Below are 20629 nucleotides of genomic sequence, written 5' to 3'. Positions count from 1 at the left end.
AACAGGGTTTAAATTTTTTGATAGATATAATCAAATTACACTTCAAAAATCTGGACTGTTTTACTCTTCACAAACTGTTTATAAGAATGGCCATTTCTCCATCCTTGGAGAACTCAATGGCATTAGCCTTTAAGTCTTCTTCAATCCGAAGATTGAAAACTGGATTTCTTTGTTTAATTTGCTTTTGATTATTAGTGAGGTTGAATGTTTCTTCATCTTCTTGGCTGTGACTTACTGACTATACCTTTTAGTATGTTATTGACTGTTACCTCTGTGAATTTTATGGTTTTTGTCCATCTACCTATTCTGTTTTTCTTTTCTTTCTAATTTGTAAGAGCTTTCTTAATGTTAGATATGTAATCCGTCTTAAATTTATATTTGTATATTATATAAAATAGGCACCTGTGTCAGTTAGTTTTGGCTGCATATAAACTAAGAAATGCAAAAAACAATGACTTAAATTAGATGGAGTTGCTTTTTTCTGTCATGCTAAGTACAGAAGTAGGCAGTCAGGGCTGGAGTGGCTATTCCACAGTGTCTTTAAGAATCTAGGTTCCCATCTTTCTGTTTTGCCTTTCTTGGTCTTTGGTTTCCATTCCAAAATGTGTGTGCCTCCCAGTTGAGCCAGCTCCCTTTAAGAACCTTACCAAGCATCCCACTCAATATTCCTGCTTAGTTACATTGGTTGGGACTTAGTTGTACAGCAACTTCCGGTTGCAAGCAAGACCGAAATATACTCTTTAATGGGATGCATTGCCACACAAATAAAAGCAGAGTTCTGTTAAGAGGAAAGTGAGGATGGATGTTGAGGTAGGTAACTAGCAGAGTCCCAGATGGATATCCATAGTTTTTCAACAAGAAGTTATGTAGATAAACTAATTTGCTTTCAACTTTATTCCATTATGTTGCAGTGTTAATTCTGCCACTTAATTGCATCCAGCATATTTTAAAACTCAGAAGAAAATTTTATTTCTGTGCTTAACCTTTCTTATCTTGGTTTATTCTCTTTTTACACTTATTTGCTCAAGTTTTGTCAGAAACGTTTTGTTGTGAGTCTCTTTGAAAAATATCTTTGGATATGAGACCCAAACATTTCTTTTGTTTCTTATCTGTTGTATACAGCCTTGAAGATAATATTTATGACCATATTTGTTAAATCATTGATATCCTGGATGTTTTCTATAAAATTTCTAGGGTTTCTCAGCCTCAGCACTGTTGACATTTTGGGCTGGATAATTCTTTGTTGTGGGCACTGTCCTGTGCATGGCAGAATGTTTACCAGCATCCCTGGCCTCTCCCCACTATATACTAGTAACATACCTCACTCCGTCCCTGACTTGTGATATCCAAAAATGTTTCTAGCTCATTGAATGTGGCGGCAGCTTTGGGGGTTCATGTATGTTCTTTGCCAGCCAAGCTGGACTTACACACAGGCAATCATGTCTAAGGGACCTGCAGTTGGCATTGATCTTGGCACCACCTACTCATGTGTGGGTGTCTTCCAGCATGGGAAACTACAGATAATTGCCAATAATCAGGTGAACCAAACCACCCCAAGCTGTGTTGCCTTTACTTACACCAAATGATTGATCAGTGATGCTGCAATGAATCAAACTGCAGTGAACACAGCCAACACAGTTTTTGATGCAAAGTGTCTGGGCATAGTTTTGATGATGCTGTTTGTTGCCCAGTCCGATTTGAAGCATTGGCCCTGGATGGTGGTGAGTGATGCAGACAGACCAAAGGTCCAAGTAGAATACAAGGGAGAGACAAAAAATTTCTCTCCAGAGGCGGTAAAGGAAATTGCAGAAGCCTGCCTTAGGAAGACTGTTACCAATGCTGTGGTCACAGTGCCAGCTTACTTTAATGACTCTTGGCACCAGGCTACCAAAGATGCTGGAACTATTACTGGTCTTGATGTACTCAGAATTGTCAGAGAGCCAGCTGCTGCTACTATTGTTTATGGCTGAGACAAAAAGGTTGGAGCTGAAAAAATGTGCTGATTTTTGATTTAGGAGGTGGCACTTTTGATGTGTTAATCCACACTGTTGAGGATGGAGTCTTTGCAGTCAGATCTACACCTGGAGATACCCACTTAGTTGGATAAGACTGACAACCAAATGGTCAGACATTTTATTGCTAAGTTCAAGCACAAGCATAAGAATGACATCAGTGAGAACAAAAGAGCTGTCCAGTGCCTTCATCCTGCTTGTGAACATGCTAAGCATGCTCTGTCTTCCAGCACCCAGGCCAGAATTGTGATCAGTTCTCTCTATGAAGGAATCAACTTCTGTACCTCCATTACCCGGTCCCAATTTGAAGAATTGAATGCTGACCTCTTCCATGACACCCTGGACTCTATAGAGAAAGTCCTTCGGGATACCAAACTAGACAAATCACAGATCCATGATATTGTCTTGGTGGGTCGTTTTACCCATGTCCCCAGGATTCAGAAGCTTCTACAAGACTTCTTCAACGGAAAAGAGCTGAATAAGAGCATCAACCCAGTCAGGCTGTTGCTTATGGTGCAACTGTCCAGGCAGTCATCCTGGCTAGGACAAATCTGAAAATGTTCAAGATTTGCTGCTCTTGGATGTTATTCCTCTTTCTCTTGGTATTTAAACTGTTAATAGGGTCATGATTGTCTTCATGAAGCGCGATACTACCATTCCTACCAAGCAGATACAGACCTTTGCTACCTGACAACCAGCCTGGTATGATCATTCAGGTTTATGAAGGTAAGCATGCCGTGACCAAGGATAACAACCTGCTTGGCAAATTTGAACTCACAGGCATACCTCCTGCACCCTATGGTGTTCCTCAGATTGAAGTCACTTTTGATATTGATGCCAGTGACATCCTCAGTGTCTCTGCTATAGATAAGAGTACAGGAAAAGAGGACAAGATTACCATCTAATGACAAGGGCCATTTGAGCAAGGGAGATGCTGAACAGAAGATCCAAGAAGCTGAAAAGTACAAAGCCGAAGATGAGAAGCAGACAGACAAGTTGTCATGCAACATGAAAGCAACTGTTGAAGATGGGAAACTTCAAGGCAAGACCAACAGTGAGGATAGACAGAAGATTCTTGGCAAGTGTAATGAAATCATCAACTGGCTTGATAAGAATCAGGCTGCAGAGAAGGAAGAATTTGAACATCATCAAAGAGCTGGAGACAGTCTGCAACCGCACCATCACCAAGCTGTACCAGAGTGCAGGAGGCATGCCAGGAGGAATGCCCATAAGCTTCCCTGGCGGGGGAGCTCTTTCGTCTGGTGGCGCTTCCTCAGGGCCGACCACTGAAGAGGTTCATTAAGCCAACTCAAGTATAGGTGTAGTATTGCTCCATGCAGTAAAGCACTGAAGGACCCAAATTTGTAGGAAATTCTGTGACAGTTCTGAAGTTGAGTTGCCATAGTAAATTACTGGGCAATCTCAGTACTTGAATATGGAACATATGCACAAGAAAAAGAAATAACATTGCAGTTTATAAGCACTGTATTGTAAATGGAAAATGCAGTGTCATGAAACTGTATTTAAAATGGGCACCCTAAAAAAAATGTCTCTAGACATTACCAAGTATATGCTGGAAGTACAAATTACTCCTGGTTGAGAACCACAGCTCTAGTTACAGAGGTAACTATTACGAGCATCGTTAAAGAAAAAACCATGATTATCAAAAAGGAGGGCTCACTGAAATCCATTTAACTTTGCTGCGCTTCTGATTAGGTTAGGCAAGTTGATGTTTCAAGACCCCTTCTAACTTGTATGATTCTCTTTTTTAGTAATATGATTTATTTTTATGATTCACATCATCTGTAATAGATTTGACTAAGAGTTTGTACTTATTGTTTTGTATATGCGGTATAAGGAATAAGTTGGTGTGTGTATCATATATAAGAGTAGAATGGGCGAACTTACTGTTGGTTCATCTGCAAAAAAATACTGAAGTTGTAGTTAATAAAATGTTTTCATTCTGTTTTCAGCTTCCCAAATGATTGAACACACTCATGATAATCCAGGTAACTCTTTCTGTGAAGCATCTTTGCACATTTTACATGATACTTTGTGTTCAGGTAAAATTATTATTTTCTTTGCTGAGATGTATTTAAGCTTTGGGAATGGTATGATTTTCTTAGTTAGAATTTCAGGTAGACATTTCTACTGAGTAAAACAATTGGAAATAGAACTCATAATTTTTTCCCTGAAATTCAGTATTGTAGTAGAATTAAGGTATGAGACATTGCATCAGTTAAACCTCCATTTTGTGTCCATTACCTGTGTTCTTCCTTTTTAAAATAGAACTTCAGTGATTTCTGTCAGAAAGTTGCAACACTTATGTTGCCTCCAGATCGTTTGGTTTTTATAAAACGGAGTTATTTCATTCATTCATCAAAGAAACTGAGCCCCTATTAGGGGATCCAGCACTGGGCTGGAGACTTCAGATTCCAAAATGAACAGAAAGTAGTGTCTGTTCTCTCGTAGTTGTTGGTGTAGTGAGAGGGGCAGATACACACATCACCACAGTGCAGTGTGATGCGTAATACTAAGAGGAGAGGACATGGCTAACTAGGCCTGGTGAGGTCAGTGGAAGGTTCACAGGGATAGTTACATCCTAGGTGGGTTTAGAAGGATGAATAGTGTTTACTCAGAGAGAGATGTGGAGGAAAGGCAAGGCCTAGCCATATAGAATAGCGTAGACTTTTCAGAAGATGGTAGTAGCTCAGCATTACTTTCAAGAAAAATATAAGCTAGGCTGGTTAGCTCACTTGGTTAGAGCATGGTGCTGATAACACCAGGGTCCAGGGTTTGATCCCTGTACTGGCCAGCAAAACAAACAAACAAATGTATAAGCCATATGGGAAGTCAAAACATTAAGGTCTACCAGATGGTTCACTTTTGAATATAAATATAATTCGAGGACTTCACAAGAAGTCAGGGAAGGTAAAGGTGAGCTGTATTAATTGGGGGAATGTTTTGTGGAAGACTAGGATTTGACCTAGACATTAAAGCAGTAATTCTTAAATTTTGAAATTCTTGACTTCCTGGAGAATTCAGTGATAAGCTATGGTTGCTCTTCCTGGGAAAGAGTGCACATGCATGTGGAAATTTGCATAATATTTTTAGAGGTTTGTTAACCCTCTTCCTCCCACCCCACCCTACCTGTATCCCATTAATATCATCAAAGCCCAGGTTACCTATTTTAAAATATTGGCCTTAAAGTTGTCCTTAAGTGGAAATGAGAAGAACAGAATATGGTCAATACTCTTAACTAAGAGCTGTGCTTAAAAAGTATTATTTTATTGGTTAACTGAAAATTATAATTCAAGCCATTTTTAAAAGTTAATTTTTTATTAATATTTTCTAGTTGAATCGTTTGCTGATGGTTTGCACTCATTTTCTGATGATCCTTGTGGAAACTCAGGATGTGGAAATCAGGAAAGGAAATTGGGAGGATCCATTAGTGAAATTAAAAGTGATATGTGTGTTTCTTCACCTGTATTGAAAACAAATAGTATGCGTTCATCAGCATCTTGCAGTTACCTCAATCAAGTAAGCCCTCAGAAGTCCATGAACAATCTTTCAAAGGAAGAAATAAATTGGCAAAGAGATACTGTAGGTGAAACAGTCACCCCTGACAAAAAGCAAGCTGAAGGTTTGTATAATGAGATGTTTGATGAGAAATACAGTGTGTCTCCTACATTATCTACAGCAAAAGGCTGCCTTTTGATACATTCAAGACACAACAGTTCTTCAACAAAGAGAAAAAGAACGTCAGAGGACTTACACTCATCTCCAGAAGAAAAACTAAAGCAAAAGAGGTACTGTAGGAAATCTATGATGCCAGGGTTGCTGCTGTTTAAGTCAGGGAATAGCTTGCAGCTCATGACCAGATCTACTGTTGAGACTCTTGATTATGGAGAGTCCTCATATGATGATTATTTTTCACCTGATAATCTTAGAGAAAGGAACTCAGGGAATCTTCTTCCTGAATCACAGCCGTCATCAAGCCCTGCTCAGTTCAGCAGCAGAAGAAGTCTTTCTAAGAGGGAGAGAACAATCATGTTAGAGATGTCTGATTTTTCCTGCATTGGTGAAAAACCCTTATCAGTCAGCATTACCAATTTAACAGCAAAAACCAGCTCCACTCCTCAGAAACCTGCAAACGATGAAGGCAATACAACTTTGCATTGCATGACTTGCGGGGAAACACCTGCCGCTGAAGAAACCCCAGGGGTTTGTAGACAGGCTGGCCCTCAGCAGAGAGAAGACACATGCCCAGATGGAAGCAACTTTTCTCCTACCATTGATGACCCTGCCCATCCAAAAGGACATCATGGCGATTTAACTCATTTGAAAGGAAACAGTAAAGAAACGAAAGAAAACGGAAAAAGCATGCAGAAAGAAGGTACCCCTTCAAAAATGTTGAATTTCTCTGAAGGTGATGAAGCACAAAGTGACTGTAAAAGAAACTTTGTAGATGGTTGTGAGGTGGAGAAATCTACAGAGGAAAAGGAGAACTTATCCAGTGGATATAGTGGAAGTATGTGAATCTCTTTTTCCGAATATCTTTGTTATACAAATATGTAATAATGCATACATATTTTAAATTTATCACATTTTTGTAATTTAAATTGTTTCCTGTGTTTTCCCTTTTTTTAAACTTAGAGAATGTATGTTTGATGTTTTCTTTTTTTTTTTTTTTGTCTTTTTTCCGTGTCCGGCAACGGATCGCAACCCTCAGTGTTGCCCCCGTACCGGACCGGGGACCGGCAACGGGATCGCAACCCTCGGTGTTGCTCCCGCGCCTCGCTCAGCCAGTGAGCGGGAACCGGTCTGTATGTGGGATCCGAACCCTCGGGCGGGAGCGCCGCCGCGCCTCCCAAGCGGCGCACTATCCAGTGCGCCACCGGGCCGGCCCATGTTTGATGTTTTCTAATGATAAATTCTTTAGGAACAGATGACTTGCTGCCCTATGGAGTTTCTAGGCTTATTGATCAAATCCATTGTTAGGAATACATTTTTCTAAGCTTTTTCCTTCTTAACAGGTCAGAAGAACAAGTGATACCTAGTATGAATAATTGACTAGAGCAAATGCCTTTTCCTTGTTCCATTATAGTCTCTCTCACCTTATAACGTGATTGTTGTGTAAAGATGCATACTAATAGACGATGTTTTTTAAAAATCTAGGTTCATTATAGTGAGGCTGTTTATTTTAGAAGGGAAATTAAGGTAGCATAAGCCATTGATTCTATCAAGAAAGAGGAGGTAAATTTGGAAATATGTTATCAATGTTTATTTTTGAAGAAATTTTGGACAATGTTAACTATAGTGAAATATTCTTAACTGTTATTTTTTTTCCTTCTTTTTTGGCACTTGGCCTGTAGGGGGATCTGAACCCTTGACCCTGGTGGTGTTAGCACTGTGCTCTAACCAACTGAGCTAACAGACCAGGTCTTCCAAAGAAATATTTTTTAAAACATTTTTGAGCAGTAAGAAGTTCATTTGTAACAGGCTTTGTTTGACTTCTACTTATTTTGTTTTAAGTATATATCATTTAAACAGATTTATTCCTATCTATAATTAATTGTAACCATAATAATAAATTATGTAATGAACAGCATAATAATGAACTAATTATAGCAAAAGTAGCAAGAGTAAAAAACATTTTCACCAAATTTACTATTTATCATTTCTCTACTCTTCAAATGGTTTTAACCACTTTTTCCAAGATGGAGAAGTCATGGGGGTTGAAATAATCACAGATGTATTACATGTCTTTTTCTTGAGGTTTAACTCCCCAGAATCATCTCACAAAAAATTAAAATAATTTTGTATATTTTAACCTATTATTTATATCTTATCTTTCTGAACATATATTAAATTTGGCTTAGTATGTGTTTTCAAAATATTTATTTTAAAGTTATATTGACCCTAAAGTTAATATAAAACAGTAGATATGTAGAATTGTTTTGGTTGTTAAGAATATCCTGTTCCGGGCCGGCCTGGTGGCGCACTGGATAGTGCGCCGCTTGGGAGCGCGGTGGCGCTCCCGCCGAGTGTTCGGATCCCATGTGGAGACCGGTTCCCGCTCACTGGCTGAGCGCAGTGCAGGTGCAACACTGAGGGTTGCGATCCCGTCACCGGTCAGTAAAAAAAGACAAAAAGGGAAAAAAAAAAAAAAGAATATCCTGTTCCTGAAGTTTATTTTCTCATTCTTCTTTGTTTTTATCTTGTGTATTTTTTAAGGTTTTGAATAATAACTTAATGACATGCAAATATAAATTAAGTGGGAAAAAGGTGGTTTCAAGCAGTGTGGCACAGCCTAAAGTTCCAGTGTTGTCTAGAGTGTGATAGTCCTTGGAAGCAGATGTACCTCTTGTTACAGGACTTGATCCAGTGTCTACAGCCCCCAAGGGTCTGGAGTAAGTAGAAGAGGATGAGGGACAGGTCCCAGTTGAGTGACTGGGACTTGGAGGAAGATTTCAGTGATCACATGATGTGGGCTTTCACACAATGGTGTACATACAGCAAGAGCCAGCCCTGGTATGACTCAGAAACATTCTGTATATCCTGATACAATGGAATCTTCTAGAGTCATCTGCCTTACTTGACGTCATTATGAAGAGACAGAAAAATCATTGCATTCTAAGATAGGAAAAGATGTTGCTTATCCAGAATCTAGTCCCTACCCCCCTTTTTTTTTAAATAATAAAATTAAGACTCATTGATGTTGTAAATGTCCGCTGTCAGCCCAACTGGGACTCAGGTAAACCAGCTCTCTTTGGAAATTTACCATAGTTAAAACCATAAAGTTTTCAGTTTAAGTGAAGGTTTCGTACCTGCTGAAATTGTGGAGCAGTAAAGACTGCTCTCTACATCAAACTGTACCTCTAAATCTTTTATGTTGAAATGCAAGTCATTTTTCAATTTTTGTTTTCAGTTCCGTTTTACTTGATGCTATTGTTGATATCTAAGATAATGTGTAATAAAGGGTTCAAGAATAAGTACAGAGAGATTCAGTAATCAGTATTAGAAGAACAGGAACTAAGGGGAGACCTAATTTTGTTTTTTAAAACAATCTTTAAAATCATAAAAAATTTTTTCTTTTTACATTTTTATTGTCTAATTTTATAATCAATACACATGTAACAAAGATTGCTAAAAAGAATAAAATTTTCCCATCTTATGCTCCTGACTTACTTCCTTTCATTAATTCACTTAATAACTGTTGAAAGTGAGCTGTGTACTTGTTATGCCCTTGGCACTCTTCTAGTGGGTGGGGAGATAACAGGGAATGAAACAACACATGGTGCCCCCCTCATAGAGGCTTTGTTCTACAGAGGAAGACAGACAGTAAGTGAATATGTAACATAGTGTCAGCCAGTGAGCAATATGTGATAAAAAGAAAAATAATGTGAGACATGAAAGTGGTGGTTAGAGGAGGCAGCCCAGGCATCTTCTCTGAGCAGGAGACATTATTACATCACAGGCCTGAGGGAGGTGGAGGAGGGAGCCTGCTAAAGCCATGTTTTAATTTTTAATCTGAGGTTAACAGCAAGTACAAATACCTTGAAGTTAAAAAAAAAAAAAACTTGCAGGAACAAGGAGGCCAGTGCATCAACAACTGGTTGAGCTGAAGGAAGATGGGTAGGAAAGGAGGTCAGAAGGTGGCCAGAAACCAGATCATTAGGTCCTTCAGTCCTTGATAAGGGGGCGGTGGTTTTAAGTGTGATGAGAAGTTATTGGTGATTTTGAACGGGGTAGTAACCAAATCTGATTTATGTTTTACGCGTAACCCTAGGTACTTTATGGAGAGCAAACAGTAGGTTAGAGTGTTTGTCTGCTAGAAGCAATCACTGTCAATAATTTAAGATTTCCTTCCAGACATCATCTGTATGTATGTGCATAGACATACAAATGCAAATAGATGTTTTAAGGGGATTTTCTGCATACATAGAATTATATTGTCCTTTTGCCTTAACATTTGTGTGGGCGTGTGTTTTCACTTAATATGTCATATTTATTTCCATGTTGGTATCAATAGATCTATTTCATTTTTTACTATAGTCTGTATCAGCAACATTTTTCTGTAATGGGTCAGATAATAAATATTTTAGGCTTTGTGGACCAAGAGGCCAAATCAAGGTATGTAGGCACTTATGTACATAATTAAATTACGTAATGAGCCTTTTCACAGAATTTTTGTTGATGGAGCTCAAAATAAAATTAAGTACAATTTTTTGTAATATAAGTTTACTCATGAGAAAGAAAGAATTCTCTTTGGGGAAGGAAGAATAACATTTTGTTTAATTGGGACTCAAATTGATTATTTCCATCCCCCAAATTGATTGCAAATGTTTATTAAGGCTGATATATAATAACTTTTTTTTGTAATAAGATTTTATGTATTTCTCCTTTGATAATGCCTTTTCACCCATGTAGGTACTGCCAAATACTGATATCATTCCCCAAGCAGTTGATTTTCATTGAGCATATTCATTGCTTAGAAAATGTTGATGGAATTATGTTTGGTTCTTCTGTTGATATGTGCCTTTCAGTATTAAAATGCAGATTATCCTTATCCTTAAAATGCAGATTAATCACTTCTAATTGAAGGTTAGGTAGAAGCTCCTCAGTTTTGCAAACTGGTGTTGAAATATGGAAATTCCCTTTACGTCTTGCATACAGTCTGAAAAACCCTGCTAGAATATTAGTTTGAGCTTAGGAAAAAGGTCCAGGCAAATTTGGGAATGGAGATCTTAATTGTTTGAACTTGTGACCGCACAGGACAGGAAGTATATAAAGCAGCTTGACGTTATTTATTTGTCCAAATAACTTCACACCTGCCCTCCGACACCACTTAACCGTAGCTCTTCAGATAACCACCTGAAGTCCATTTGAATTGCCAAGTAGATAAAGTCATTTGGTCATCCTGAGCTAGCACACAGTTTGCCCCTAGTTGCTTCTTACTAATGAAGAGGGCTGACATGGTTCTACTGGTGCCATGTGTCTATCAGCAAAACAGAAAGTCTTTTCCACACCCACACCCTCTCTTGTCCATTGGTTTAAAATAGATTTTCTTTGCTGTGCATGATGGAATTTTATGTTGGCACCCTGTACTTGTGAGTTGTGAACTACTGGAGCAATTTGGCCATGCCCAACTACTGGTTCTTTCTCATAGATAATAGTCACCAATTGTTGGAGAATAATAATGGTTAGCTGCTCTTCTACCAGCTACATCTACCAGTTCTTAATGAGGGCAAGTCTCAGACACACAGACATTTATTAAACAAACTTATTGGCAAGTCAGTATGCTGAAGTCCGAGTTCTCTATCCTTTAGTTGACTATCCTTACTTGATCTGAAAGATTTACAGGAGGCAGCTAATATTCTAGGGTTAAACCTACTGTCAGCATCAGGTCACCAGATACCCTGGACCCTGTAGTTTATCATGGGCCATTTAGGGATCAAGCCTTGGGTATTATCCCCAGGGATATTGACTATAGTATGTACTAGATTTTTATGCTCTATTTATTCATGGGGTCAGGGTGCCCCTGTTTAAATCTATCCTGTTTTCTTGAATCTATCCTGTTTTCTTGAATCCAGGAATTTAACCAATGAGAATCTATTTCTGACATCCATTATGCTGATTAACAAGCTGATGTGTCACCAGTTACAGCTCATTTCTATGTCTTGCCAGTTAGCAAAGCCTCTAATATTGGGCTGAAAGATTTATAGTTGTCTCTGGAGTGTGGTTAATGTGTTAGCTGGCCACTCCTGGAGTGTGCATTTTTGATGGGGCCAAACTAACACATTCTTCATATCATAGAGTCTATACTGAAGTATTTTAAACTACATTATAGCCATTATAATTCAATGTTGTTTTGTCTTAGTGCATTGATCTCTTAGTGATGGAAATGATAATGCCTGTGCTGACTTGGTTGGTGGTCACTGATCCTGGATTAAAGGAGTAATATGGTTCAAGATGAGGTTCATTTGGATTATAACTATTTAATTGATGGGAAATTATGGGCAAAAATGCTATAGTAATTATAAAAGGTACATTTTTATATGTATTTTGTTTATAATTCACAATCCTGAAGCAGGGAATTACTTTTGTAATTCCAAATTTGTTTTGCAGCAATGTGTGAAAGTTTAATAATCTTACTGATGTTTTTGATACAGTTCATTGAAATCATCAGAAGGTATATACCATTCTAAAAACGGAGTTAATTTAAAGTATTTTGTATGTGCTTTATTTAAGAACTAAACCCACCCAAGTGTAGACATTTAGCTATTCTTACATGATGTAAAATATTTTGTATATTCTGAATATTTTTTCATTTAAGAGGAAGTATGAATTACTTGGAGTTAATTTAAAGTATTTTGTATGTGCTTTATTTAAGAACTAAACCCACCCAAGTGTAGACATTTAGCTATTCTTATATGATGTAAAATATTTTGTATATTCTGAATATTTTTTCATTTAAGAGGAAGTATGAATTACTATATAGCAAATAAGTAGGTGTACATGTACATGTATTCTTTAAATATTTTTAAATGGAGTAATTATTGCACTTTCTGACAATTCAAATAATCCACAGTGTATTAAGAAGAGTGGTTTTCTCAGTGCTTTTCCCCACAGTCTGCCAGCCTCACTCACTGGGGCTGTAAAACAGGACACAATCTTTACAGCTCATTGTATGTTAGTAAGCCTTAACAGAAAGGCTGACCTCAAGGAAGGAAGGGTATTGACTATTTAACCAATTGATTAATTTGTTGATTGATTGATTGATTGATTTTATGAATCTAATATTTATTCTGCATCTATTATGTCCAAGGTATTCGAATAAACATAATTAGAGATAAGGTTAATGTAAAGATCTATCTTCTCTCAAGGAGTTTAGACAAGTAGGGAAATAGTCAAGATAATCTGTTTAGAAATATCAGGGAATTCAAAAGATGAGATTACTTCCAATGGGAAAGTTATATAGTATTAAAACTAACCTATATTGTTATATATTATTAGAACTGATTTACATATATAAATTCATATTTTAATTATCTCTACAATGATAAAGTATTCTACATTGTCTGTTGAAGACCAAGATTAGATTGTTTTCTTCATAATTAATAAAGTGTACTTGACATTTTAGCAAATGAATATGAGTACAGTCTCTTGTTAGCTGAGTTTTACTTATATAGAACCTTGAGTAACTTGTACATATCCTAAAGGTATATATGGAAAGGAGTTTTTTTCTAGGTGTCTTTTAAGGTTTCCCTAGTCTTAAGATTTTGTATTCTACGTTGTTATTAAATAATTCACTATTCTGATTTTTGGAACATATATAACATATATAACATTTTTGTTAAAAAATATATAAAGTGTTATATATGTTAAAATTATGGATGCTTAAATCAACCTTCAGAAGGTCTTTTAATTCTAACTCTTTCCAAGTGCCTTGTACAAATATTTATTGTTTAGATGTATTATTAGTATCGGTGTTACTAGTCTCAATTCCATGTCTTAGAAGTAGGAAAGTAGCATGTGCTGGAAGACAGATGTTGGAAATCAGAGTTTATCTTTGCGGCCCTGGCTCTAAGCAAAACTTTGACCCAGACCATGTTTCTCTTGTGGTTTTTTCAACATCCACTTCATCTCCCTACCTTTCTTAGTGTTTAAGTCACACATGTTTTTATGCTACCTTAGCCAGGTTCTGCCTCCAAAGTGGTTACAATTGAAATTTCATCCTTTCTTCCCTCAATATCAAAATTTTTTTTTTTTTTTTTTTGTCCTTTTCGAGACCGGCCGCACTGCACTCAGCCAGTGAGCGCACCGGCCATCCCTATATAGGATCCGAACCCACGGCAGGAGCGCTGCTGCGCTCCCAGTGCTGCACTCTCCCGAGTGCGCCACGGGCTCGGCCCTCAAAACTTTTTTCTTAATCTCACTTACCTCTGTTGAGTAGGTGAAGGTTGTGATTTAACTAATTCACACTGAGAGGTGAATGAGTGACCATTTTCTAACTTTCCTTGATGTGTTTATATTTTGATGATATTATTAACCCCCCAAATTTCTAAACGGTGAAATTTCAGGCTATATAACTTAATGATTAAAATTCTGGGGCTGTGACGTTCTTGTCTCTGTATTTGACCATTTTATGAAAACTAAGATAATCATGTGCATAATGAAGTTAGAATGAAAATTGGGAGTGACAGGAGTCTAAGATGTATGACTTTGCAAGGGAGATGGTTATTAACATTACTGTAGACTGAATTCTCCAAATTCAGATTTGAAACTCTAACCCATGATGGGATGGTATCTGGAGATAGGACCTTTGGGAGATAATTTGGTTTTGATAAGGTCATGAGGGTGGGGCTCTCATGATGTGATTAATTCCATTATAAAAAGATACAAAGAGACACCAGAGAGCTTGCTTCCACTCTCACTTTGACTATAGTAAGACTCAGTGAGAAGGCAGCTGTCTGCAAGCCAGGAAGAGATCCCTTACCAGAACCCAACCATGCTGGCACCCAGATCTCAAGACTTCCCAGCCTCCAGAACTGAGAATAAATTCTCATTGTTGAATTCACACAGTTTGTGGTATTTGTTATGGTAGCCCAAGCTGAATAAGACACATTTGTCAGGCTGGGCTATGTTGGAGGAAGAGCATAAAGTATATGCATACATTTTCTTGCATTACCAAATGGACAGCTGTGATGGTATAGAACCTTGTAACCTGACAGAAAAAATTGTTCTGCCACTGAGTTAAGTGAATTGCTTGGGATTGGGATAAACTGAAAGTTCTAAGTAGATCTCAAAGAGCAGGAGGTGCATAATGTTTATTTTAAAGACCTACAGTTTCCTGTTACCATTATGTGTGAATAAATGAAATTTTTATTTTTTGTTTTGCTTAAGTCGTATTAGAGTTCTAAGATCTTCAATCCACTTGAGTTTTAGGTGTTAAAAATGGACCAACAAGGCATGATGTTTTAGATGGCTCACGTGAAGGCTTTAAGGACCTCATCAAACTTCATGAGGATTCAAAAAAAAGTGAAAAAGGCAAAAAGGTCAGTGTGTGAAAATACTATTTTCAGCTTTCAAATGCTACTACATCGTAATGTTCTACTCTGGGTTAATGAAACAAGCTAGTCTATCCAAGTTGTGTTTTATTTTAAAAATTGGTTATGGATGAATGTTGGAAAACTCTCAGTATAATACTGACAGGATTGGTCTCATTCAGGACAGAGTTACTATTTATAGAGTGAGCTTTCTTGTACCACTTTGCCATGCATTTCTGGCTTATAAAAATGCCTACGCCTTCCCTCCAGCAGGGAATTTGGGTTGTGCCAGCATTTATTGCCGTTTTATAATCTCAATAAATATTTACTAGATAACTCAGTTGGTTAGAGTGCAGTATTAAATCACCAAGGTCAAGTGTTTGGATCCCCATACTGGCCAGCCACAAAAAAAAAAAAAAAGAAAGTGAGAATATTTACTAGGTAGGAGGTAGAAAATCCAAACATCTTTCATTTGTGAACTAATCAAGGTTTAGCCCCAAGCCATCAGAATGCAAGGTTTATATACTGACACTTTGGGGACATTCATTCCTTTGAGGCTTCAGCTTTAAAACCTAGCTCTTCTAAAAAAGTTGTCTTATACCAGGGCAGGTTTACATGGATAATGTGAGGAAGGTTTAAAATCCTTTGATCCTTCAGTATCTGCTCTCACTGGTTAAATTTAAAATTAGCCATTCGGCATTATTTTGTGCCTCATTTTTATGAGGCCAAGGAAGTATAATACAGTGAAACCTGAATTCAAAATCGTAGGGAAAAACTGTGCTGGTAAACAAGCAACAAATGAAAAGGATAGTAGATTCCAATCTGTGTTGGAGCATACAACTCATGATATTCAGGCCTGGACAGGTGAGCTGCTGCATTTTACCTGTGCAAGAGAAACATGACATCTTTGCTCCTTATGTTGGCAATGGTCAGACGTTTAAAATTACACAGATTCCATGAAAGTCTGTTGTAATTTGTAGAAACTTAGATTTCTTTACTGGTGTTTTCCTGTTTCTCTTGGGGAAAAAATGGAGCAAAACTGGAAAGGTAGAGCAGCAGATTTGCAGAGAGAAATTGCCAGGTCCCCATAACATATTAGTAGTATAACCGACACCAAGGCATTTGGCATCCTATTTTATAATTACAATTGATTATTCATGGGTCTGTTACAACCTTTTGGACCTTCCCAAAGGTATTGCCTCCCAGTGATTGTGCCCTTTGTAGAAAGCTGGTGACCCCTATGGCCGAGTTTATGTTTTTTTTTCCTGTTACCCGGTCTTCCTAAGTGCTCCATGGCCATTTGACCTATTTCCTTTAGGAATAAATGAAGAAAAAAGCCTTTTTGGTATTCGTTCAACCTGTGTTTGTAAGTGTCCACTGACCATTTTTCAGGTGCTGCTCCTGGGGTTGTATTTCTTGGCAGCTACTTCATCCTCTGCTTTAGATCTTTCGACTGTATCTTCTGCCCTCATAGATTTCTTAGGAAAGCAGTTGTATCTGCTCATCTCTATTGTTGCAGTAAGAGGTCTTATACCTGGCATTTTAAAAAATGCTCAATAAATATTGGTGAGTAATTTGTTACTAACCATAAAAATGCTCCATCTTGTCTGATCAAAAAGTGTGAGGTTTGACCTTCTTATTTGCCCACTATGGAAGTTAATTTTTCAGACGTTTGAACTTGCTGCCTGCTGCCTGGTGATTACCCTTGACCTGGGGGGGGTAGGTCTGTAGAAAAGCTGGGTTAGAGATATGCCTTTGGGGGGAATATGGTCCCTTGACCTGAGTGACTTCCCAGCATTTTCTATGGAGCAAGTGGTAAGTGCTATGTTAAGTGTGAGGTAGTATCATTGTCATGAATGGCAATAAAAAAAAAAAAGTAGTCAAGAGGAAAACAAATTACAAAGTAATATATACATACCTACTTATCTGCCTTCAACTGACATGCTCAGGAATAAAAATATTTTAAATTTAATTACCTAACATGTTCCAATTTGTTTTAACTCTTCTTTTAAAAATCATTTAAGGGTTGCAGGGAGGAGATGTGGTGTACTAACGGGTACAAAATTATCCTATCTACCCTAAGTGAATCATTGTGAAGTATCTGCGTATATTGAAACAACACACTGTACCCCACAAATGTACAAGTAAATGTTAAAATAAAATAAAAGTCATTTAAATGTATTAGTAAACTTTCACTCCTCATAATTTAGAATAACAAAATATTAGTGCTGAAAGGATTCATTACTTCTGGTTCTACATGAAGAATCACCTGAAGCACTTGTTAAATATGCAGATTCTTATAAAAATAAATAAATAAATATGCAGATTCTGTGGCCCTACTTGAGATCCTCTGGCCCAGCATCTCCCAGGTGGTGTTTGTGTAATAACAGTGAGCTGCCAACCAGCTTCTGACAGCCACCATTCCAGCACAATTCCCTTCTTTAAGAGGCAGGAAATAACACTCAGGGAGAGGAAACAATTCTTCTTAGGTATAATATCTTGCTGATAGCAGAAGGTTTTCTTTCTTTCATATAACATTCTTCCTGTTCCAGTCACCACACAGCCTTTTCTCTAAGGAATCAAGAACTTATAATTCCTCAAGGTGGTGCATCCCACCTGTGTTGGAATTACCTGGAGATCTAAAAAAAAATATGCAGTGCCTGGCTTATGCTTCCAGAAGTTCTGATGTCATTAATATGAGGTGCACCCTGACCATTAGGATTTTTTTAAACTCCTGAGGTGGTTCTAATGTGAACCAAAGTTTGGAAACCAAAATAATTTATCCCAGAAGTTTTGTTTGTTTCTAAACACTCCCATAGAATCTTGTTTCGTTGTTTAGACCCTTTAAAATTAAAGACAAAGGCTTAACATCCTGATTTGTTACCTTATGGGTTAAAAAGTGTTTTGGAAGCAAATTTAGAGAGCAGTGTAGAGAGACGAATAATCATGTTTATCATTTCACAGGTTGAAGGAGGAATAATACAAATTTCTTTACAGCTTTGATTTTAAAGATACAGCTTTGCAGTGGTTTGAGATCTTTTAATTGGTAGTGGCGGGAAGAGGAGTTGATATGTCGATATCATGTTGTAATGAGGCAACAAAACCGCTAAATTTGGTTTCCTGGTATTAAAAGTCTACTGCAGAATTGTAGAAGGATTGGGTTGGTGAATTAAATAGAAATTTCTGACCTGTGACTTAATAAATATAATGTTAGTCTTGAGGCTAATGTTAGTATCTCAATCATTTCCTTTTTTTCCACTGAAACTTCGCTTTTAACCTGTTTGTTTTTGTTCTTTCTTAAATTAGATAATCTGTTAAACTGAAATTGAGACTTTTTAACATAGTCATCTTTTTTTGTATAAATTTATGTTAAGGGATTAGATTTGATTAACCACAAAAATTGTTGCTATTTCCTAAAAAAAAAAATTGTAATTGAATTTTAATGTTGAAATAAGCATGTATGCAGGAAATACCTTTCATCAGTGAATACTTACATGCTGTTTCTGTAGTCATGAAAATGGTTTGAAACTCAGATATGTCATTGTCCCAATGATCTTTTTTTCCTCTTTAATCTGAAACTTGAAGTAGCACATACATGTAAGTCCTAACTGAACAGCCTTGAAGAACATGCCTGATGAGAGCTATTAATCCTAAATTCTGTGTGATATGAAGGTGCAGAGTGGAAGGCATGAAGGTTGGAAGGATGGGAAGGCATGGAGCCTGGGTAGAGTAGCACAGTCTTGACAGAAGGTGTGTCCTGGAAATGGGTATTGGAACCTACAAGAAAAGAGATGCTGAAGTCAGCCAGGCAGGTTCTGAGTATAGATTGTTGTCATCTTTGGCTTTCTGTAGTTTCCCTTAGATTGTTGTATCAGAGTTTTGTTTTTGTTGTTAGCTTGCTTGAGAGTCACAGGCTTTCCTCTCTTTGATCTGTTCTGGGAAATTCTCAGCTGTTATCTCTTTTGTCTGTTTTTTGTGCCTCCATTGCTGGGAATGTACTCATATGTATTATCCTTTGCGTCTATAGCCCATGCCTCCTGATTTTCCTATATTTCTTTCCTCCTGTATCTCTTTATTTCATTCTGGATATTTTCTATTGGTTTCATTTCCATTTTACCTTTTACTCTTTATAAGTCTGTTCTGATGCTAAACCTGCATGTTGAGTTTACATTTTATTGTATCTTTTAGTCCTTATAATTCTATTTGAATTTTTGAATCATTTCCAATTCTCTGCCAAAATTATTAATCTTGTCTTTTATTTCTTTGAGCATACTAGTCATATTTATTTTGAGATCTATACCTTATAACTCCATTTTGTGGCTCCCCTTAGTTTCTGATTTTATTATCTGTTGCTTCTCTTAATTTTCAGCCATATGTTCAATGTCTAGTATATCTGGTTAATTTTTATTTATTTTCCTGTCAGGATTGAGATGATTTGAAGTTGGGCTTCTGTCTCTGTGAGGCTAACTATCTTCAGGGGAATATGGGCTTCTAGGATGCAGGTTCTTTTCTGAGGGTTTCTTTTTCCATAACTCCCTGTCTTACCAGCTAGGTAGTGCTTTCAAATAGCTGGTCCTTATTTGTTTGCATCTTGTCCAGCCTTTCTAGTTGATCACAGTGAGGAGGTTGTTCCAAGCTACTTAGTCCACCTAATTGGAAATAATGGGTGAATTTTAATGGTCATTTAAAAAAAAGAAAACTTTTCTAAATACAGTTTTTGGCATAAATGCTTCTTTGAGAAAAGAGCAGTGAGAAACCAAGTCAACTAGAAGGATTTTTAAGATGAACTTTCAAGTCATTGTTTGCAAAAGACACACTAAACATCTAAAATGACATTAATTCAGTTTTTCTTGAAGAGTGAAAACAAATGAGATTCAATAAAGAATTGTAAGATCTCAGAGCTGTAGCTTCCATTAGAGAATTTTTGGTTTACTACCAGCTTTTAATGGGAAAAGTCACTCTAAATCAGTGGGAAAATGAGTCTTTTTTTTTTTTTTTTTCCTTTTTGTCTTTTTTCGTGTCCGGCAACGGATCGCAACCCTCGGTGCTGCGCCCACACCTCGCTCAGCCAGTGAGCGGGAACCAGTCTGTATGTGGGATCCGAACCCTCGGCGGGAGCGCCACCGCACTTCCAAGCGGCGCACTGTAGCAGTGCGCCACCGGGCTGGCCCTACCTCTGTAATCTTAGCTTCTAATATGTAGATCACTGACAAAGAAAGATGGTTATGTATCTTTTCAAAGGGAGAAATATAAAATGTTAAGACATCTGTTGACCTGTTTTCTTTGTTTTTTGTTGGATATTGTAAGACATAAAGCCTGAAGAAGCTAAATGGAAGATTAATGCTAGTACTCTGGTAAAAATACATGAATATGGGTTTGTTTGTTTGTTTTCTCTCCAAGGTATTTTGCTGTTTTGCTTATTTTACTACTTACAGGTTTTGTTGTTGTTGTTCAAAATATTGCTACCCTCAGCAAAAATTTTTTTTTTTTTTCCTTTTTTTATCTTTTTTTTTTTACTGACCGGTAACGGGATCGCAACCCTCGGTGTCGCACCCGTACCGGGGA

The 20629-nt window shown here is 37.3% G+C and overlaps 1 protein-coding gene and 1 pseudogene across 4 annotated transcripts in view; both read left to right on the top strand.

The window, feature by feature from the left end:
- The window catches only part of MCPH1 (microcephalin 1), a 265284-nt gene that overhangs the window by 39236 nt on the left and 205419 nt on the right, over positions 1 to 20629 (top strand). For all 4 annotated transcript variants that reach the window (XR_550428.1, XM_008572047.1, XM_008572048.1 and 1 more), the window contains exons 7-9: positions 3986 to 4021; positions 5368 to 6543; positions 14958 to 15073. Coding sequence is in view for 3 of the 4 variants with exons in the window: in XM_008572047.1 (XP_008570269.1) it covers positions 3986 to 4021; positions 5368 to 6543; positions 14958 to 15073 (1328 nt within the window). In the remaining variant the exon portion in view is untranslated. The remainder of the gene's footprint in view (positions 1 to 3985; positions 4022 to 5367; positions 6544 to 14957; positions 15074 to 20629) is intronic.
- On the top strand, positions 1440 to 3315 carry LOC103589953 (annotated as a pseudogene).

The sequence above is a fragment of the Galeopterus variegatus genome, unplaced genomic scaffold (genome assembly GCF_000696425.1).
Source record: "Galeopterus variegatus unplaced genomic scaffold, G_variegatus-3.0.2 Scaffold749, whole genome shotgun sequence".
Taxonomy (NCBI): domain Eukaryota; kingdom Metazoa; phylum Chordata; class Mammalia; order Dermoptera; family Cynocephalidae; genus Galeopterus; species Galeopterus variegatus.
This window is presented reverse-complemented; position numbering and strand designations above follow the sequence as displayed.